This window comes from Serinus canaria, chromosome 3 (assembly GCF_022539315.1).
Source record: "Serinus canaria isolate serCan28SL12 chromosome 3, serCan2020, whole genome shotgun sequence".
Lineage (NCBI taxonomy): Eukaryota > Metazoa > Chordata > Aves > Passeriformes > Fringillidae > Serinus > Serinus canaria.
The window spans coordinates 24,451,805-24,475,713 of record NC_066316.1 but is presented as its reverse complement, the minus strand read 5'-3'; the positions used below and the strand labels follow the sequence as shown (position 1 = coordinate 24,475,713).

Here is a 23,909-nt window from a genome sequence, read left to right as displayed (position 1 = left end):
TCTATTAAATACTGAATACAGGATGCAAATAAAGAAGGGATTTGCAATATGTAAAATTTATTAGAAATTCTTAATCCAACAAAATATTAATAAAATGAAAAATGTTAAGAACTATTTTGATGAACAAAATGAAGTATTTAATGTGAGCAGAATTGTGCTGGTAAAAGTCATATTAGCAACTGTGAAACAGAAAATTCATTTTGAGCATTACTGAAAACATTACATTTTGCCCCTGCCTTCATGATGCTGCCATAGCCCAGACTAAATCAGTTTCCTGTTCAATAGCTTTTAAGTACACTCCAAAAGTGTACTTTAAAAAAAATATATTTTTCTCATCTTAATAAAAAAGATATTTTACCTGAAATATAAGAATTGTCCCACTGAATCAGACCAACCACCCATTTAACTAAGCACTGTATCTCTAACAGTAGCACCAAGGAATATTAGCTAAAATATTCAGGTAAGTCTAATCACAGCCTTTAGTCAATTCCCATGTCATTGACCAGCTTCTACAAAGCTTCAGAACAAGGACATTTAGGAGCTACACCTTTCCCTATTCTCCTCAGTACTAATTTATGGCCTATATGGCTACATAATTTTTCTAACCATTTTTAACCTGCTGGGACTGCCCATTCCCACAAAATTTTGTGCAACTGAATTCTAGGGGCTCTCTATTCACTTTATAAGGCAGTGCTTTAGCTATTTTGAACTATTCTGTTAGTTTTATTGAGATTCCTCTAATTCTAATACTCTAGCATCTGGTAAATAGTAGGTCTTCCTAAGCCTAAACCATGTGATGGTGTTTAGGTACAAAAAGTCTAAAATAATAAAACAACAGTTGATTTTTTTTGGTAATCTAAGTCAAACTTGATTCACTGAAACAGTAATATTTTTGGTCTCACATAGTGCTCCTGACATACTTTATTTACTGCAGCACACCTTCTCATCTCAGCTAGTACGATTATACAGAAACAAACCTGCAATCTTTTTTGAATATATTTTTCTGTGAATATATATTTCACTTTCTCTAAAAGATGCAGGTGCTTACATTAACAGTGAACGGCATACTAAGGAAACATAGCAGAAATATGCTAATTGAAATGTTCTTAAAAAATATGCTTGCAAAGTCAGATTGCTGATCCTTTAGAAAATATGATGACATATACATCCATTAAGTACAAAGTATTATCCACACAATTTTCAGTCAGCTTGATTACCACATAAATGACACTGCCCCAAATGAATCCCTATACAATGTGTATTATCCATTCTGCTGTGGGTGATCCACAGCTAATAATGCCAAGTGTTGCACAGAGTGATTACAAGGGCAGCACTGAGAAGCTTAAGGAAAACACACAGGATTTTCTAACACAGACACACACACACACACATCTTGCTTGCAGGTATCTAAAGACAACAGGTACAAAATGGGGACTTTGGAGCACCAGAAACTGTTGAATTCATGGAGATACAAGTTGTAGGATGTTTAAGAAGCCACCTACCAGAGTGATGTCTCGGGAAGCAGCAGCTGCACTCATGTGTAAACTGGGTTGCCTGACAGAACTGCTGCAGTCCAAGGCTCGAGCAAACGTGCCAACCGCACTGCAACAGAGGAGCAGGAGCAACAGTGAATACACTGAAAGATGGCATCTCAACTGTCAGACTGTGCCATGTCTATAAAAGTGTCCTTTTCCACATGGAAGGCACATACTGTTAAGTTTTTAGATCTTTGCTAACAAAGAAAAACTTGATAAAGACAAATCACTAAACACTGCAGCAAAAACTCTGACCTTCTGCCCCCAAAAATAACAACATACATATAAGAACAGCAGCTCAGAAACAAAAGACACAGAGAATTCTCATGTACCAACCTCTTAATGTATAGAATTTTCAATTAATTATGAAGTCAAAGGTTCTCCATAGTTTGAGGTTTACAATCAGGACTATTATTTCTAAAATTCCAATGCTATAATAGTGATTAAAAATTAAAATTCAGATTAAAAAGTGGGTTCACTATGTCCCCGTGAGGAAATTAAAAACATTTTCTTCACTTTAGTGGTACATGTCTTCTACTCCCATCTTCTACCTTTCATGGCAGTGAGCCAAAAAAAGCATATTAGCTTTGTCTAAGGCACTCCCAAAATTCCTGGTAGTGTCACAGGCTTCAAGCAATAATGAAATAAATGGATCTCTCAATCTACTTAATTAAAGCATTCCATTATTGAAATGGAAATATTTTTTCCAAAACTTTACTTTCTTTTCCACTTTTGTTGATGAATTGCACATGGCATCTATTATATTTAGACTGTTCTAAACTGAATTTCTTGGAGAGTGGTAAATATTTCCTGGAAGTACATCTATGTATCATGCACAGTGAAGGAAAAAGTGCACAGAGAATTTGACTGGGCCCAGTCTATCATACAGGAAATGAGCAAAGATGCAGTGACACAAAACATTATCAATAAACAGATCAGATGTTTCTCCAGTACCTGGATTTGTATAATGACTCTTGAGGTGCATTCAGAAAAAAACCCATTTATTGCAGTTATGTCATAAGCCCTTCCAAATGCAAAGACCCAGTTACAGATGTAACACAGTGCAATCCTCTGGCATAGGGACTCAAGCCTCACTCAGCAATTACACCCCACACAACTTACAAGTGCAGAATTATACCAGTGGTGAATGTCACTGACAAATAAACATACTTTGCTGTATCCTATAAATCTGATATTCAACAGTAAAGCAAAGTGCACCAAGACTTTAACTCACTGAAGTTATAGATGATCATGGAGAAACAGATAGTAAAGTATGCTACCACAATTTAATCTTGAATCTCAAAAAATTTATTACTGAATTCATGTTTCAGTACTTGCTGCTGCAGTCTTACAAGTTAAAATTTAACAGCAGTGATTCAGACCCTGATATTAACTGCTTTTCTAAAGGCAGTGGAATAAATAAGGGATATTCCAATGTTTTTCCACAACCTTTGCTCCCTCTTTGTGGGGATGGCAAATATGAGACAAGAACACACACACACATTTTCTATTTTCTTTTTTTTCCCCCCCGCTCAAAGTTTGGCAGTACATAAAACAGTATTTGTAGACAAATCACTCCCAAGAATAAAGCTCTGTTATGAACACATTTCCTAATAGTCTGTCAGCCCCTTTCAACGTGTTGGCATTGATAAGAGCCGTAGCTAAGCAGTCTTTCCTGTGATCCTTCTGTCCCTACAGCTCAAACCAGTGAATCTAGCATGACTGCATTTTCCTTCTCCTGCTACCTTCTTATCTTCCTTCTGCATAATTAAAATGATTTTCTTTTGACCATATTTCTAAAATAAAGTCCAAGTATGCTACGAACACTACAAAAAAACATTGTCACAGTCACTCTCTGGCAGATCAAACTTTTGATGCTGACTTCAGAGACCAATAGTATTTTGTTGCTCAGAATGTAAAGTCAAAATTAAGAGACAATATAAATAAAAATATACTTATTATATTATTATTAATAATAAAAATAATTCTGAATAAGTGATAGAGAGGTAAGAACTGGTGCATCAATGGACATTGCTTCCAGAGCTGTACTGATAGAGGATTGCAACTGTCAGAAGAGTGCTGTGTGGGATTTTGGAGTACGTGAGTGCAAAACAAATTAATAATAAATAAAACACGCAAAGACAAAATAAAATCATGAAAACAATACAAATAAAATAATAAATACAGCATCAGACAGAAGAAATATGATAATAATAAGAACAAAACAAATAAATACTACATTAAAAAATGCAGGCAAGTGCACCAGTTGGGGTGTCAACAGTGACAGGGGGTGGGGATGGCACAGGACACAAACTGGGGGGTCTGGAGGTGTGAGGTGTTTGCATGTCTGTGGCTCTCCTGAAATCAAACTAACTTCTAGTTCTCCTTTCCATAGAAACTTGTGAAAAATGGTGAATTTCCAACTAAGTGTAGAAATTCTAGAGCAATTGGCTGTTAAACAGTAACTAGGTTCAAAACTAAATAGTGATATACAGTGTTTTATATAATCTAGTGATGCAATTCACATCCAAATTCAATATTAATTTTAGAAATCACTAAAATACCTTATTTGTTATGTTTTTCAATTAAAAATACAGATATGAGGTATACATTGATGCAAAGGCCAACATCTACATTTGTCACTTTTCCTTGCATGATTTTTTTCTAATTTTACCATTCAATTGTTTTAGAAAAGGAACAAAATAAATAACTAAACAATGCCATTTCCAGAAGACACAGCATTGTTTTCACCTCCTAAAATAAAACTCAGTATTAAGCCAACACAAGCTAAATAGTCACACCCTAACCACTCACTTTTCTTAACAAACTTTCAATATTAATATCTTGTTAAGCTTGTACAATTCAAAGAATAATTGTAAATAGTTAACTGAAATTATATTTAATTCAATAATAACAATAATAAACTGACAACCCAAAAACAGTGCTCAGCAAGCTACTTATGAATTATTCAATGTGTAATTAAAATACTTGAACTTCAAACAGAAACCAACACTGCCCACATTTTCCAAAATAAACTAAAGCCAAAAGTCCCACAGACAGTGATTTACACAGGTGGCAGAGAGATAGACAAGACAAACAGTTGGGATTATCAGCAGGGAGATCACTCTCTGCACAGCCTGCATCAGCAAGCGGCTGTAAGAGCCTTAAGGGGTTAGACCCTTAAATGATCCAGTGTTACTTTAATTTGGTTTTCCATGGCTTAATTATCTTAAAGAGCAGAACCAAGAAGATTTATAACAGATTGCAGATGACAACCATACGAGCAAAACAAATGGATATAGTCTAGTGCCAGGATCTGAGATTATGGAATAAATCCACAAATTCAGCAAAACTCAACAAGGTCTATGTCCAAAACACTTGAGAGATCACTGCATTTGCCATGCCTTTGTGCCCTACATATAGGCAAATTTTCAGATTAGCTTTTGAACACAGAAAATACATTGCTCCAAATTACTTATAGCTCAAGTCTAAGGCTTTAATGGAAATTGCTCGAATTTTTGCGTAAGATTAAATAGTAGTTGTCAAAGAAATTAAGAGGCAGCAAACATAAGAGACTGTCCTAACAAGCTTCCAAAGATGTGGTGGCTCATCAGTAACTGGTGCTGAAAAGGGCTATTATTTATCAAAGAAAATCTGGAACCACTGCAATTCTACACCAGGATAAAAAAACCTCTGCTTCTTCCAATAGCAACAGCAGTCCAGCATCAAATCAGATCCAGAAAGTTCTGGATGCAGGCAAGTAACTCTCAATTTCCTTCTACCTTGTATTCTTGAAAATCCAGCTGAGACATACATCCTTATCAATCTGAGGATGTTTATTTCAAAACTGTCCCCATCTGTGCATACACAAATCTGCAAATCCACAATTCTCCACAGATTCTTGCAAACTCATGAGTGAGAGCTTTGCCTCACCTCTGAGCTAATATTGTTGAGGAAAACAATTAAGTGACCTTTGGTGGTTTTCTACATATAGAGAAAGGAAATCTTTTGTATTCCTTGTCTTTACTCCACTGTTCCTCTTCATACTAAATTGGAAACAGTCCTTAAAAATAACATCTTAGACTGGCCTGAATGTAAAAACCAACAAATTAATATCTGAGTACTCTTTAAGAGAATATTGTGATACTTAAAATATTGGATAGAAGGAAAAAAAAACGTTTTAAGTGACGACACATGCAAGCAACAAAACAGTAAGTGAAAACTGAAAATACACATGAGATTTTTACTACTCAGTTCTGCAAAGTCTGACCTGCAGAATATATTCAAAGTAAAATGATGCTGTTAAAAAAAAAGGTGTTTTCTTTGCATTTCTAAGCAACTACCTGTACAGTGCTATGCTTCATTATAATCACTTCAGGTATTTACAGCACAAAAGGAGATGGCATGATAAACATGAAAATCACCTGCCACTATGCTTTTGCTGAAAGACTCTCAAAGTTAGAGTGAGCATGGCATGATATATAGATGTATGGTACAACCCTACATTTCATTGCTATGTGAATAGAAATGAAACATATGTGAAATCTTTCTTATTCACCAGAAACAGAATCCAATAGATAAAAGTAGTTTAATTCACAGGATGTTATTTAAGGCATCATCTCAATGCCATCCTGCAATTTCACAGTCACAGAGGAGGAGATGTACAACCCCCTAAAAGCAGGTCTAGGAAAAGTCTGCTATGGAAATTTATTCTTTATACTGAAATAGATCAAAGGTCATGAAAAAAAAAAAAAAAACTACAAAAATAAATTCAGCTCCAAGTCTAAATTAGTTTTTTTCAAGTGAATTTGGGTCAAGAAGTGCAGTAATACAAAATACACAAAGGAATAAAGATATACTAGCCAGGCATGACAGTCAGGCAGAAACACAGAATTTTTGATATGCCTGGTAAACTTGATGTGAACATATTTTTCCTTTTTACTGCCAAGCCATCTGCCTACCATTAGATGCTGTAATTCACCTTGCTAGCAAACATCCAGTTTTGTGAGCACAGCACTGGCATCAAGATTTTTCACCATTTTTGCTGCATAATTTTATGTTGCAATTCTGCCATTAAATTTAATTACCTCTTTAATGAACTTCAATTCCTTTTACTTCTCAGCACCTCAAGAGAAACCAGAAGCATTGTAACACTCAAGACTGAAAACCAATATCTTTTATGTATTTATTTTCATTTATGAGCTTTGGGAATCTGGCCTACTGCCACTGACTACAACGAGTTATTTCACTAGAACAGAGCACTACTTTTTGATCACACCTGTAAATGTTTTTACTCATGGTTCTCACTTAATGAATGCATTATTTTCCTCTGTGTAATGAAAGACACCTTGCCAGTTGAAGCTGCATTATGTTCCCTTCCCCACTGTAAGATAAATTATTATAACAATTATAGAGCATCTCCAAATACACCAACATAAAATGAGCACTTATAACATAGTGGCCAACAGAAAATGAATATAATCAATGTCCTAGAGCAAATGGAAAAGTGGGAACAACACAGGAAGGATCACGCTCTAATTTAACATGACTAACAAGTAATTTTCCATTCTTCTGTGGTTTACATCAAAAAATAAGCAGGCATTCAAATGAAGAGAAATATGTCAGGTAGAGGTATGTAATGCTATTTTAATGCCATAGAAATCAAAGTACAAAATTTTAAGGTAGAGATGCAATGCTTCAAGGCTATTTTAATTAGATTTCAAAACTCTGGTTTAGTTGGGAATAAGCTGGGACCACAAATGTCTGTTAAATGCCTTCATTTAGAAATTTATTCCTTCCAGAAGACTGTGTTGGTAATGTAGGAAGATGAAGCAGAATAAAAGAACAACATTCTTAATGGTTTCACTGAATCATAAAGCATATAAATGGAACCAGAATGTACCAAAAATGTATCATGCAATGAATTGTAGACCAAATTAGCAGACAGAAAGACAATTTTAAAAAAGAAAAAAAAAAAAAAAAAGGGTCATTTCTTCAGCTCTCAGCATCTGTCCAGACCAGAGCCCACACCTCCTATTGCATTTGAGACTGGGAAGGACTTTTTTTTTACTCTGAAAACCCAAAAAAAGACAAGACTATTATGTTACATAGACAATAGGAATGCTCCTATTTCCTAATACTGTGCAGCTTGGGACAGAATTAGAAAAAGAACAGAAGATCTGGCAATGAAATGAAATGAAGTACTCCTTGTATATCAGAAATCATAAGAGACTGATGACTGGAGGAAACAGAGCTCAAATTAGGAACACTGTACCCAGTGTTTTTATCTACTTCATTTTAACCAACAACAAAAATTTATCTCATGGCATACCAACTGGGTTCCTATTAGAAGTTCCACACACTCACAGATATTTAGTCCACGGGACTTGATTAGAGTTATGACTAAAAAAAATCTTCTCAAAATGTGCAGTGGGGACACTAGGCCCTCAGCACCAAATGTTTCAATTCTACACACCCATTTTTGCTATACTAAACCATTTGCTAATGTGAGCAGATCTAAATGGCTGTTTCAGCTCCTCAAACTCCTGTCCTTTGAAGCTGGCAGACACAGCACATGGCCAATGCACAGCACAGAAGGCAAACTGGTGGGTGCAGCTGTATCTCATTCGAATGCAGTAGAAAATGCTGTTGGACTTTTCATTGTCACAGCACAAACATTACCCAAAAGCCAACTCAAACCCAGAATACATTAGTCTGAGGCCTCAAGCTTCTCCTAACAGATGCTTTTGCTAGTTCAAGCAAGAGTCTTTACCTAAATTATGTTTCAGTAACAGCAATAAGGTATTTCCAAGATTTGTGTGTCAGGAAAGACTACTTGGGGAGGCCAAGTTTGTGGATCCTTCCACTTTTTTTCCAAATCTCCACCATTTTTTGGGCACTGTTACCTCTAATTTCTGCACAGGATAGGCATATTCTTCCTTTCTACCCAGGAAAATATTAAATAGTAGAGCTTAGTGAGAAGCCCAGACTGACCAGGCATATAAACCTTGAGAAAAAGGCCTCTCATTCCTGAGGCAGTAAACAAACCCTGTAAGACTGGGAAAGCTACATGTCCAAGGTAAAATATAAATATACTTGTAAATGGGCAATACAAATAAAAACAATATTTAAACACTTTCTGAAAAAACAACAAAGCTGCCTGTGAGATTGAAAAAGCTATAGCAATTAAGGACAAAAGCAACTCTTCTTTCAACCAGATCAGACTTGGGAAAAAATGAGAAGAAATACTCAATTCCTTTGAATCAGCATCTAAAAAGGATCACTTGAAAATGCTTCTAAAATGTCAAGCACAATAGCATTCACATACTTAACAAAAACTACACCTGGGAAGGTACCTAAGAAAAAATTATTCTTGTTGTATTTTCAAATTTGCAGAACTAAACATAACCAGAGAAAGATTGTTCCAACTGGAAATCCAGCAGGCACAGCCAATGCAAGTGAACCACAGTTAGGCTGAGGCTAGCAGTTAGCAGAGGTGTCTGTAAGCCCTGTTCACCACATCATACCAGCTCTCCACTGTCTCTCAAGCAGCTTTTAATGGTCCTGCATAATGGCCCAGTATAAATCCTGTAACCACACAACACCCTGAATTGAAAGCTGCCACCAAATCATCACAGAACTGGTTCTCCAGAAATTCATAAAAAATCTGTCTCAGAAGCCACTTAGAGCATCCTGTGAATACAAGTATACAGGAGCTTGGAAAACCATTTCTGTCAGTTGAAAAGCAACTTCTAAAGATGAATGGAGTTCTGTGCAAGAACACCCACAAAGCTGCACCTGAGTAATACCTGATTACAGACCAGGTACTGCTCTTGTGATATCCATGTACCCCAAGACCTTGGATAGCAACAATTAATCAGCCATGATCCACTATAACAGAAACCATCTTTACAGAAATGTATCGACTTTAAAATGCAGTCTTGGTCAGGGCACAGCATTGCAAAGGATGTCTTAAACAACAGGAGGAGAGAAGGATATTCTTCTTTATGTATTTAACTATTCTCTGTCACTTCCCAGCAGGCTTCTTACTGCTACATTCCTCTGGGAACATTTTTGGCTCCACAGAATACTACTTCAGCTCCCCAGAGTGGCTGAGAAACAGCGAGTAGAGGAGTTTTAAAGTAATGAATGCACTCTTCCAAAATTCCCAGTCTTCATCCAGATGTTTCTTTAGGGCACACCATAATAAACTGGCCATACATCTCCAGGTATTATATTGCTGGTGAAAAAGTAGTTCAGATTCTTGGTTTCTGTGGAACATCTACCAGACCCTGTAACTCTCTGAACACCTGTTAACACCTAAACCCCTCTGTCTCACTTGAAAATTCAACAAAGGCAGGTTAAAAAAATTTTACTACTTTATAGGAAGGATACAACACTCCAAGTGGAAGAGTAAGGAAAAAAATCAAGTGAATCAGCACATGAACTGTAAATGAGTAAATCAGCATCCCATATCACTATACACATAAGGCAGAAAATATAGAGCAACTTTTTTTTTTCTTTTTTTTTCCAGAATTTTTTTTTCAAAAGGGAGAGAGAAAAAAATCCCAAAAACTAGAACCCATGTAAAAGATTATTTGCCTAAAAAGATTTGAGATTGCACCCAGCAAGCAGATTACAGAAAAGAGAGGAGATGGATTTTTTTCAGGATAAAATCTGTATGTGAACTGTGTTCTCTGTTCTCATTAGAACAGTACCTTTGTAACTGTGAATTAGAGGAAAGGCAAAACCTGCTGTATCCTATGAATGTAAAATTGTCCTTCAGTAAGAAACCTACAAATTTAGCAAGTTTTTTTTTTAAAGTAGATACATAAATTCCAAAGGTATTTATTAATTCAAAGCACTTTGATATTGTCTTCATAAATCTGCATAATCATGTTAATTTATAAAATTGAGCTGACTTGATTTTTTTCGCTAATGAAATACATGACTTCAAAACTTTATTTCAATATTCATCCAAAATAAATATTCAGCTTACATGCATAAGTGGCAAGTTCTACACCCATTTAATTTGTTAACATTATCTTTATTTCTACTCTTAACCTCTGTTTTACACTATGAAATTCCAAGTACTGTAAAACACAAGACTGTATTATTATTATTATTAGCACTGAAATAATTTACTCTGAGGGGAAAGCAAACAGATATCTACATTTAAAGTATCAAATTTCTATAACCTGAAATACAGGGAGTGTATCATTATTCCAAAAATCACTTTCTTTTTCTGCGTCCTGTACTGGTAGCTTCAATAAATATATGAAGGTTCATGGTCTGATTTTCTCTTTTAGCTGACTGTGGGAAAGAGAAGGGCTCACAAAATGGCAAACAGGATGAGCAACACGATATAGGGGAAAGAATAGTCAGTAGAAAAAGGAAAAGGATTTTTTACGAGAGGATTTTAATCTTACCGTGCTACAACTAAAAACTGGTCAATCTGACGGTCAGTAAGGGGGCTATCTGGATCCCATACTTTTACTTCCAGCTTTGCCTGTTCTCTGTCATCTAATTCTCCTGTCAAAAGGTAGATGGGACAAAACACTCATTATTCACAATGTTTTTCCTTTGTGTAGTTCTTGCACGATGTTTAAAAGAGACATTGTACATTTTTAAACATACACACACACACACACATACAATTAACAATTATCAGCAGTTATCCAGTTAAATTCCATAATGCAGCATCACCAAAATAAATACCTTCCCTTAACATCAGCATTTCAATTTAAGGAGACATTCTTAGGAGGTGAAATACCAATGAACCTTAATAAAATGTTATTATAAAGTTGAAACCATACCCTAAGTAACCAACCAGTGGCTTCTTTAAATTGCTCGTCTAGTATATCAAAGTTACTGTTGCACTTCAGCCATACTAAATTTAATTTTACACTTAATCAACTTAAGCAATTAAATTCAATCCAATTTGTATTCTTTGCCCCGAAAAAATAAATCATTATGCAAAAATGCTGTCTACTGTATTTAAGCATTTTTTAACCTCTTCAGCCAATACATTATCTGTACTGCTAAAAACAAGGAAGTTACTATATAGTGTATCATCATCTCCCAACTTCATTTATGTGAACAAAACAATTTGTGTACATGCACATGGCTGAAACAGTGGGGATGCTTTCCAAACCTCATTTTGCCCTATATACATTGTTACAAGAATATGATTTGTACTGCATGGAACAACAGTGAAGTGTGAATTTGGTACAAGGATTCACATTCACAAGAAAGACTTGATCTTGTCTTGCCTACTACACCACTAGCTCCTCCTGTAAAATGAGAAACATTTCAGAGGCTGATGGAGGAAGCACCACCTATGCTACCAGTACGAGGAGATTTTCCTGTGGGACGTAGCCAACACATTTGTGGCCACCAGAGATGACATCAGTCAAGTCAGAATCAGTGTCTTTCCCTGCTGTGTTAGAATAGGAGTGTTCCTCCCTCAGCCAACATGTGAAACCACTTGTGTTTAGCTGGTAGCCAGTGACTTTTACAACCTACTGCAAGAATGAAAACCTGTGGTCAGATCCAGCCATTCCACTCCCTTTGAAAATCTAGGCTGTGTAGATCCCTCTCTGATCACACAGAAGATCACTTCAGTCTGTGCTATTTCTTATGGCTTAATGAAAACAGCCAGTCTAAACATGCACAGGATCATCAAGACATGAAATAACCTGTACACTTAAGAGACTGGAAGCAGACTGCAAACCAAGCACTGGCTCTTCTGAAATCCCATCATATATGATGACTTCTAGCACATTGATTCTGGAAAGAAATTAACATGTGGTATATATTTATCCCTACCAAACACACAAGTTAGAACTGTACCATGCTGTCTGGCTAATGTTTCAGGAACAAATTTCACAGTCACATTCTCAGAAAAACCCAGTAAATTACCTTCTTCCAATACACAGGCAATAAAGCATTGGCTGTCTAATGGGACTTCAGCTTCTGTTCAAGCTAATTCACATCCAATACTGAAGACAAACTGTTAATTTCTGGCATCTTGGAAAGGATTTTAGATCTATAAACTTATTCTATCGATTGCACACCTGTCAATACATTCATTTCTTCCATCTGTGACAGATACATTGTGGGTGATGTTCTACATTTTATAAATATTCTCTGAGCACTTCATTTCAATCTGTTTAAATATTTAGTTTTTAAATACCTTTAATGTTAGTTAACCATTTCAGGACAGTCTGGGGATCAAACATTACTCTGGTAGATTATATTTCTCACAAAGAGAAAACATCATACAAACATAGCACCAGTATTCAAACAAAACAAGTATTTTGAATCAAGTTTGCAAAAAGAATTAAAAAATTGCAATACTACAGATCATACTTCAATTTGAGAAAATTACACAATTGCTACTATAAAGTGTTGGAACTCTTGATAAAGGTGAATCTCAAATATTGCCAAGCAGCATTTTGTAATGGCAGTAGACATAAATAGGAGACAAGCAACGGAATATCTATATCAAAATAATCTAAACACATATAATAATTGCAATATTAAATATCACTGCAACAATGGTAGATAGAGGTTTCCAGAAAATGGGTGGAGTCTGCCAAGCTGCACTTTAAACAGCCATGTAATTCCTGATTTTCCACCTACATGACAGGATATAATCACTCAAACAGGGAAAGTAACTTAAACAGACCAAACCATGGAGGCAGTCAAGCAGTGCTGTAAAAACCTTAAAAAGTTCATTTCAGGAATAAGTATTTTGTTGACTTCCTTTGCCTGTGCTGAAAGCTTTAGTATAGGAGGATCACATAAGATAAACAACCCTCTGTGTTTTACTTGAGCTGTCAGTCCTTAGCTGATCATGCCTGTACCACATCCCATAGGATTTTTAACTTAGCAAACCACTTTCAGATGCAATTTCTCTGTTGGCAGATCAACATTTATCTTACACATTGTTGAATTTGACACCAAAGTATAAGACATTCAAACTGAACTGATGATAAAGTTGTCATAGCATTAATTTGTTATATGGCAAAACCCAGCTCACAAAGGAATGGGGGAGTTTTACTTTCACCATTCCCAGTGCATCTGAGAAGTTCAGTTTTAAAGGTGTCACCCTCCCTTTCCACCTGCAGCATATCAATTACAGCTTCTCAGAAGTACTGAGAAGGCAATTTTTTTAATAACTGATATAACATACCAGTATATCCAACTTATTCTAGTCACTGCTTACCATTTTATTACAGCCTGTCTAACCCTGATGACTAATTTTATTGGAACACATTAGTAGATGGTCAGAAATACATCTGGTTTACGCTTCATCAATCATTCAATTCCTTATTTATCATCTTACTTTTCTTCTAGTAAAAAGTAGGATTTTTCTTTTAAAAAAAGTTTAGAAGTCTTGTATTTCAGTTAGTCACAAATGAAAGCATGATGTGCCACTCTAAAAAAAAGGAAGAAAAAATTTACAAAACAAAAGCAAACCAATTGTATTTAAAATGAGGTACAAGAAATTAAAGATCTACCTAGTCTTTTAGATTTTACTCCTTGCAAATAAATACCCCAAAGATAACCAGTACATCAGATTCAGCATGATTCTCTCTTCTTCTGGTATCCAATTAAAGAAAATAACTTTCAAACAGCTTCTTAGAGTGAAATTCTTTGAATTTAAACATAACAATACTGCAATACGATATATAATTAAGAAACTGAAATATGAATCTATAAGTTAGGTTTTATTTTAAAAATTGTTGACAATGAAACAATACAAATTTAATTTTTAATGAAAAACAGTTGATGAGGTATCTAATTTTAAAGACACCTCTGATGTATAAAGTTTTATTTCTGAATTTTGCATGATTTGCACTATTTTTCAAAAAAACTTTTTATTCTCCTTCTGAAAAAGTAATTCAGCTGTGAGTTCAATTCAAACATGCAAACTGAACACCTGCAGTGCTCAGAGTGCTAAATGAGTCCAGCTTTCAGGAAAACAGAGGTGCCAGCTGCTGGATCCTTAATTCCATGGGACAGGAAATCTCTAGCTGTGGGGTTTTGGTCACAGTAAGGCAGTAGATCTATCCATGGACAGAATTGGACACCAGACCAAGAGTTTCAACCACAGAATTCCTCCTAGTAAGCAAATTCATTTATTCATGCACCCTCCTGAAACCAGCCAGTTTTGATGGGTGTCAGTTCCTCAGACTCAGCAGGCAGCTAAGCAGATAAACACGAATGCTTTTGTAAAGGCTCGTGTTCTTAACGCTCAGCACAAGCATGAGAAGTCAGCCCAGTGTCTTCACCCCTGGGGTTCAGTTTTGTGCTGGTGGAACAGGAATGTCTCTGAGCTAACATTGCAAGGATGAGGAAGAGAGAGGGGCTTGTTGGTTGTTATCCTCCCCTAGATGAGTTTAGTATGCAACACAACGAAATTTTTTTCTCTGAAATATGGATTTGGCAGATCAAGCATTTAGCAGGTTGTTGCCATAACTCTTTGGGAGTATACTACCTGCAGGCAATCCTAAATGGTTTTTGGAATATAGTTTCATGTGCTGTTTGTGTACCATTCTTGTAAAAATAGGCAACAAATCAGTGAAAACGACGTTTCTGCTCATGAATCACATTCTCATGCTGCTATTTAGACAGTCTGCAAACATCTTCTCTAACTTGCAGAGGAGAAAAATAGAATCACATTGAATTTTCCTGTACTTTATATGAACAAAGGTCCAGACATTAAGCCTGTCTATCTAATGCAAAACCTGAGCTTTCTCCTTGGATGAAAAGTAACATTATTTCCTCACTAAAGGAGTCAGCATATTCATCCTGCATAAAATTCTCATTACTCATTTTTATTTAATTTTTTTATCATTAGAAATTCTGACCAGTACAGATAGAAAAAATTCAGAAGTTCAAGAATTTACACTTAACTCTTCAAAAAATATAATGCAGTTATGTGCAAATAACTTCTCTGATCAAAATAACATGAGAAAGCTTAGATGATAAGTGCAGGCAAAAGAAAAATTATTTGTTTACCTTTCAATTTCAAACCAATCTCTCCTCTGCCTTAGCTTGCCTGACAAAAGTATATTCAGATTTCAATTATTCAGGTAAGGAGTCCTATGTTTACACAAATCTCATGGTAAAAATTTATGAATGTAAGACATGTATAAGGAGTAGAAATGAAAAGCAGGCTATGCACAGAGACTATAAATGAAGGATATCATGTGACAAAGGCCTGTTACTTGTCTATAAGCATTTAAACTGCTACTGGGCATTTTTAAAGCCAATAAAACATGCATAGTCCAGCCACCACTTATCCTCTAGAGCTTGAATGTATAAAAACATTTCATCATTCTGCACTTGAAAAATCCCTTTTGAAATAGAACTGCCTCCTATGACCTTAAAGCTTTCTCAGAGTTCAGCCTTACAGTACTTATAATTTAATCACTGATGATCAAAAGACAAGCACTCACAAAATGCTCAGAGCTAAAATTCCTCATGTTCTAAATTCCTAGAAATTAACAGAAAAAATTGCACTTGAGCTCAGAATAAACTGAGCTGCAAACACACATTAGTGACCAACTTCTACATAATGCAGCACCAAGGATGGCTGGTTTATGGAAATGCCCAGTGCTGGAAGGAAGGAACAAATGAGGCTGCCTCTTTCTCAAAATCCTAGAGAACAGTTTTCAGCTTTGCTGAAATTCCTGAAATAACAACAGATGAGGCAACAGAGTTTTCAGGAAAGCATGGTGAAAATGATTCTGAGTGTAAATAAAAGAACAGTAGAATACTACATATGAATATTAATAGTATTTGAAATACTTGCCTTTGAAAAAGGGATACTATAATGCAGACATTTATTCTCAAAATAAAAAAAAAAAAACAAATCAACAAAAAATCCCACCAAACAAAACAAACAAAAACAAACAAAAAACACCCATACCAAAACCCAGACTAAATTAAAACTAAATCAGTCCTGCAGTTTTGGGTTGTGCTTTTTTTTTAAGAAACCCTAATATTAAAAATACGCAAATTCCCTGTTACTTAAGCATTCTAAAGAGAGAAAAAAAACATTTTGTGAGAATAAACATAAGCAAACAATTTAGACAAGAACTTTTTGTTTAGGATGAAATGTATTTTGACTTATTAAAATGTAAAAAACCACATTTCATCTGCATCTGCTATTTGTTTTTTCATCTTCTACAGAATAAACTTAGAAGAAAAATCAGACTTGCAGTAAAACAGCAAAGAAACAAACATCTGAACTTACAGTGAGTCCTTTTAGGTGAAGTTACTGGGGTAGAAAATACCAGCAAAGTCAATTAAACACTAAGATGTTGCTGCTTCAAAAGTGATTGGAGTGCCCATGGGGATAATAAGCACATACACAGCCCACAATAAATAACTGTACCCTTCATAAGGCTGACTACCTGGCAGAACTCATTTAGGATTTGAACAATCACAGCCAAGGCTCTACAGCTATTATTAGCACCAAAATCTTTCTGACAGCAATCATGCCCAACCTGCCACACCAACAGGCAGCACAACCATTCCTACTGCACTGCAGCCACAGGGCCACTTTAACCATTTCCTTCAAGCTGTAGAGAAAGAGGAGCTTCATGACAAACAGAACACTAATAACAGCAGCCTAAGCCTCCTCAAGGAGCTAAAGACAGCAGAGCATCATGGCTCTTCTTTAACAAAGACCAAAAACTCGGCTGACCTCAGGCATAAATCAAAGTTGAGAAAGGCAGACCTGCTTTTACAATTCAGAGCAATCAATGAACAAGAAACCAAACAATACCAGAAAAAACCCACTTCAACTATCCCAAACAGGACAACCCACAGAACTCATCTCAACTTTTGAGCAGCTTCTGTAAAATCTAATTGATAAACAGCACAATTTCCAACTCTTCTATCTTACCCTTGACTGCTAACATAGGAGTTGTGAATCACCTGAGAACTGAAGCTCAGAAATTTCCATCAGCACATTTGATCTGTTTGTTCAAAATTATACATGCACTTAATACCTCAACAAATTGGACCAGAAGGCAATAAGTATTTTTAAATAACATCACTGAAAACACTTCATAAAACACTATGGTTTATACAAAGCTTTAAATACCCAGCTGAGGTTTTGTAGTACATGTGGCTGCAGCCCTAAACTACAGATTTTCCTTGCAAATGCATGATCAGGCTGAAGCAAATTCCTTCCTGAAAACAGGAATCAAGAGGTCGTTTGCATGTGTTTTGTTTAATTTCTAATAAAACTGATAAAATTATATCAACGTGCTTTTAATTGTACAGCACAAAAATCAATAACTCAGCTCTTTAGAAGTGAGATTGACAAATGTGATGTAAAGGATATTATAATCCTATTAAAATTTGACATGAACAACATTGTAAAGTGTATTTTACTGATTGTGATAATCAAGCATTTGACAGTTAATTGTGCAAAATTTACTGTATGAGCTTAAAAAAAAAAAAACTTCAAATCTGACAAGAGACTACCACGTTTAAATTGGCTAACCCCCAAGAAACAGCTCCTACTTTTAGAAGGTACTATAGAAAAAAAAATCATGTTAACCCAAAGTTAAAAGTGCAACCAACAGAAAGCCCATTTGAGAACAAAATATATTTGAGCATATTTAACAAGGAATTTTATTGTTTGTTGAGATTCATCTCATCTAAATATCTGATCAATTTTAAATATCCATTTTCAGCTGAGATGAATAAGCCTCAGCACCTTTTTTTTTTTCCTGTTCTGACAATAAAGGTGAGTCTTACTGGGTTAGCACCATCACACCTGTTCTGTTTGGTATTCTACTGCAGCTTCCACAAATAGAAACTCCTAAATCTACTTGTTTTATCTTTTGTTCTGTGCATTCCTTCTGAAAATGCATTGAAATAGAAAGCCATCATCTTATAGTTGAACAAAGATTCTAACCAATATTTTGAAATTATCATTTATTTTGCTGCTGATTTACCAGATTTTCAGTCAAATATAAAAATTCAATGCATTTCACACAGAACTTGGTGAAATCAATTTCTACAAGGTTCCTAGGCATCTAGAAGCAAACCTGAGTTAGGCATAACCATCTCCTTTTGTATTTGCCTCTAAAGGTATTTTTTTATTCCAGACTTCAAGCTTTGCTTTCTGCTCTGTGGATCCCATAAAGTTATCTTGAATTGAAAAGAACCCTGGTTTTAGACACTGACTGTGAACTCCCAATTTGCTGTATGTTGAACAAGGGAGGTATGCAAGCCAGTAGACTCACTAGTTCCTCAACCTCACCCAAAAATAACTTTATGGTTGACAGCTTCTTCCACAAAAACCTTTCCCTCACATGCTACTGATGGAAGAGCCTAAAGGTGCTGCTGTTGTCACCTTCTGTGAATGCACAAGAAAAGCAACTCTTCCTTTGATCACACCTAAGCAGCTGGGTTCACTCTAATTCCACTTCCTTAATCTTGTAACAACACTTTGTTTCACTCACAAAGGGAACACTGACATGGCCTCAAAATTATGAGGCCTCATGATTTTTTAAAGCCAGTTAGATACAAAAGGTTAGACAGATAATATTTGTGAAACACTGAACTCAGGAATAAAAAGGCAATATTTTCTGAATTTTATTTTTAGAAGAACTACTTACTGTATTAATGTGTCCAGTTAATATCCAGCAACTATCAAAAAAGTGATCACTTAGAACAAATTACAAACCAAATTTTTTGGAACTCAATAGGACACAAAATCTGTTTATCCTGTCAGATATTCCTCACAAACACACATCAGTCTGCCCTCAGAGTATCTGGCTGTCCAATTTTTAACTGAAATATTTGAATAAAGAACTTTCTAAAAATATTTCATATTGACTTTTTTTAAAAAAAGGATTGATTATTATCTTCTCACAACAACATTAAAGCATTGCAACTACATCAACACTAACAAGAGAATCAGATGCACCATTCAAATGACTGCTGCAGATCTCTGGCTGTATGAGGGACTTTTAAATTCAGCAGTGGTTCAGATAATAAATGGAAGAATCATGTACCACGATGTAACAGAACACCTCCCCACGAGATTACAGTTGAGTTTCACTATTCTAAGGTATATTTTTATCAATTAAATACAAGAAAAAAAAATTTAGTTATATGGGGAGCATTTATAGAACCGGAAAACACAATACACCAAATCTAAGCAACCCTGAACTTTCATTATATTAAAAATCCAAACAGATTGTAAATGAGTTTCTCATCTGCCTCTTTACTTGTAATCATGCTTAAACTGAAAATCCTGAGATTTCCATATTCCTAAACATTGAAAGGTTTGAGCTTTGAGTTTAATAGTTTCCCTTTGGTATGTCTGGTCTATTAAAAACAACATACTCTTATTTGGTAAAAAGCACAAAAACAGTGAAAACTTTAGAAACCACCCTTAAAGGAATTAATTTATTCTTTTTTGAAACAGAAGCATTTTAAAAACTTTTAAGTTTCTCTGTACATCATCCAAAATTTGCAGCTTAAATTTGTCCCTTCTTCCTATTAAGCACTCAATTAATTGAACTGCATTAATTCTAAAATGCCTTGGCTTCAAAGATGAAATCAGCTGCACAAGTACTATTAGCCAGTAGTATTTCCAGGCACTCATTGGGTATTTTCAGGTGTGCAAGAGGGATTCCAGCATTTAGTTTGCAATTTTATTTACTAGAAGAAAAAAAATGCTTTGAACAGAACATCTTTGCTACAGGGAGCTTCTTCCTCCATTCCAGAGAGTCTAATTCCTCTTCTCTGTGTCTCAGCAGGGGGTACTCCTCCCCTTTGCCCACTCCACACTCTTTGTATTGTTTTAAATGGCCAGAGATAACCCAGCTGTGTGGGATCCCCGCTCCATAAATAATTCCCTAAGGTCTCCATTCAAACCCAGACGCAAGAGATAAGCAGCATGGCTTGGGAACAGGACTATTAGCATGTGAGTGTAAGATCACCCCTGCAGGCTATTACAGCAGGAACTCGCAGGCAGCCCGGCACTGGGCACTCAATCAGGACTAGCAGAGCCAGTTCTCCTGATAAACCTTTAAATCGAATCATTCCACATCATCCTTGTCAATGCCCTGCCTCTTGGCTCCTGCCACCTCCCTCTGCACAGACACTGAAATCCCATTTCCCACATCAAGCTAACCCTTCCTGCATCCCTCATCCCATGTCCCTCTCTGGCAGGGCTCCATTTAAAGATTTAAGATATAGTAATATATATAAAACAAGATTGAAGTTTTAATGCAGAAGCTAATCCTTTTTTACCTTCTTCTTCACCCCTTCTTTTTCATGAGTTTAAGTAGTATTGTATAATTAAATAAAAAGTATTGTATAATTAAATAAAAAAATCCACATTACAAGTCACAAATAGTTTTAAGTTAAAAATAAAAATAATTTAAGTATATCTTCTTAATTAAACAATTTATCCTTAAAAACATTATGAAAAGAGAAATACAATTCCGTTTTAGAATTTATTCATAGAATAGTACAGAACTCATAACTTTTAAGACTATAATATAAATAAAAACTAATAAACATCTAAGTCCAAACAAAAATACCATCTCACACATTTAATCCCAACCTTAACAAAATTTAAAAAATTAAAATTCACATTTAGTGGTGGATCGACACAAAACAATTACAAAAAATATAACCAAACTCAAAACAAAAAAAAAAAGATAGTTAAATAATCTGTTTAGTTAACTAAATCTCACACTATCATTAAAAAAAACTTTTTAAAATATTCACTTTTCCTACTCAGATAAGTGTGCACATGGCTGGCTGGGGATGCTGCCCAGGGGGACACGAGACCCCAGTGCTGGCTGACATCCCCTCCCTGCAGGGCAGGGCTGTCCCACAGAGCTGCTCCTCTCAGCCCCTTCAGTCCCAAATAAATTTCCTACACTTATGAAAGATATGAGAGAGGGTACTTTCATACTCTGTAATTTTCACTTCAGCTAGAAAAAAAATTAGGGACATCTCACATCACAGAGGGAAAAAACTGTCCTTGTCATTGAGACACGTTACTAGATGTGGGGCTAATTTTTTTCTTGTCACTTTTCTTTTATCCTCCTATTTGCTACAATATTGTCCAAATTTCAGAAGGCATTAAAATGATTAAAGTCTTCTCAGACCATCAATAGAGTCAAAAGGTCTATAAAGAGTCCAAGACATTGACAATGTCATCCATTTAAAAAGGAAGCAAATAAGAGAAATTCAAATTAATTGTTGGAAGAGAAATCAAATTAATTTTCTGCATTTGTGATGACTGGACAGAAGTAGAGAGGTTCACATGCATAATGAGAGATCTAAAAGATGCACCTTAAAAAGATGCATCTATAGGTGAGGTTAGAGATCAATTATACTATAAACACTAATGAGCTACTTGAGTTTGGATAACAATCCTCTCCAGATTTCCACAGGATCTCAGGAATACAACATCTACTAATCGAGATCCATGAGCTCAAACCAAGCTGTGTTATACCTAGGGTGTGAAGGAGGGAATGTGAGCTAAAGAAAAAATGTGGGCAACTAAGCACAGTCAAGGCTCACAGCCATGCTAGCCAAATTAATCAAAATTGCAACCAAGACACAGTGGTCAACAGGCTTTTCATAAAGAAAAATCCTGAAGTACTGAAAAAGGATCATAGAGGTTCATGAGGAAGCTCAGGGTGACAGTCTGCTGGATTTCCAATAGGTTTAAACAATTTTTAAGGAAACTAGCAAACCCCAAGTGAAGATTTCCTGCAGGGATAAACAGCTGATGGTCTGATTCAGCATGGTCCTTCCTCACACTGCTGGGCTGGTTTTTTGAAAATCCTGCTTTCAACACTTAAACATCTTACATTGCCTAGCACCACACTGTTCTACCACATCCTGGTATACAAAATCAAATGCAACATCAGAAAACTTATTTTGATAAATTACTTTTTTAAAAAAAACATAGAAAACTGTTATGCCAAATTGTAATAATTTTTTCAAAAATACAATTGCTTGGTTGGGATTTTTTTTTGCCAGAGAATTACTGCAGACAGTTTCACTAGTCTTACATATCATGCCTATAATGCAGTCATGATGAAATTTTTTGTTTGAGTTGTTTAGAAAATATCCTTTGCTTTGGAAGTTTTAATAGAGATTTGACAGACAGAAGACCTTTTTTTGACTTGGTTGCAGCCTTTCCACTTGATTCACAACACCATGAATGAATGAAAGTAAGCATTACTTAAGAAATTACTGATTTGGCCAACGAGGTTACTGTAAACAATTGGCTTCCTTATTTGCAACACGACTTCAATTGTGTTTGTTTAGCTAAGCTGTCATGCATTTTATCTTGTGCAAATGCATTTAAACTGTGTGACAGCTGCAGTTAGGCCTATGATGGCATGCATGAGGCAGAAAGAGCAGCACAGGCACGTGTCAGGAAAAACAATGCATTAGAAGAACTCCTACAGACCAAAAAGATTTCCCATCTCTCCCATTCTTTTATCCTACTTTATAAACTATATCCCTAATGCCATGCTAGCACTTTTTCTCTCTCATTCTGTGCTTTTTTAGCCAACCATGTAAAACAACCTGTCACTGCATCAGTTATTCCACTGCATGAGACACTTAAATTTTAAAAACATTTGGATTTTAAAGCTGTGAGACAAGTAAGAATCAATGTTATATAAAAGTCTACCAAGAATCTAAACTAGTTTACCTGGGTACAATCTCCTAGTACACAAAACATGACTAAATAAAATCTGCTAGTTGAAGGTGACAACAATTTGATCATATTCAGAACAATTATAAAAGTATGCCTTGTAAGCAAGTAACAATAATAAAAATAATGACTTGCCTAAACCAACACTGTATAGGGTTTTGTTCTTGCCTTTTTAGGGCTTTTAGCTTCGTTTATTGAAGTTACTAGTCACAGATTTTACAAATTGTTGATCAAATACTATAGGTGAGTGCACCACACAGCAGCTTCTGGCCATCACTTGCTCTTGTACCGAGAAGTAGGGCTGCTCCACGGAAACAAGACACTCCTTGCCCAAATTCATGTTTGATTCTCAGAGATAAACCGTTTTATTCTTGCTCTGCACAGAGGAGAGGAATGTTACCCCGTGCTGGGAACAGATGTGGAAACAAGCTGCTACATCCATGGAATAAGCCACTGGAGAATGTGTTGTTAAAACAAAGCAAGGAGATTCTCCAGTATCCTGCTAGCCAGAATTTCAGTCAATGCTGCAGAACAGTCTCCTCTCTATCAGCATATTTAAAGCAACTAAAAAGACTCTAAAAATCTTCAAACTATAGACAGACTGTAACACTTGGCACTGGGGGGACGAAAGACTTCACACA

General features: G+C 35.6%; 1 protein-coding gene across 3 annotated transcripts in view; it reads right to left on the bottom strand.

Annotated features, from left to right (window-relative positions):
• Positions 1-23,909, bottom strand: part of MTA3 (metastasis associated 1 family member 3) — a 133,522-nt gene that overhangs the window by 70,065 nt on the left and 39,548 nt on the right. For all 3 annotated transcript variants that reach the window (XM_030235477.2, XM_030235475.2, XM_030235478.2), the window contains exons 7-8: positions 10,964-11,066; positions 1,503-1,602 (exon numbers count right to left, since the gene is read on the bottom strand). In XM_030235477.2, the coding sequence (XP_030091337.1) occupies positions 1,503-1,602; positions 10,964-11,066 (203 nt within the window). The remainder of the gene's footprint in view (positions 1-1,502; positions 1,603-10,963; positions 11,067-23,909) is intronic.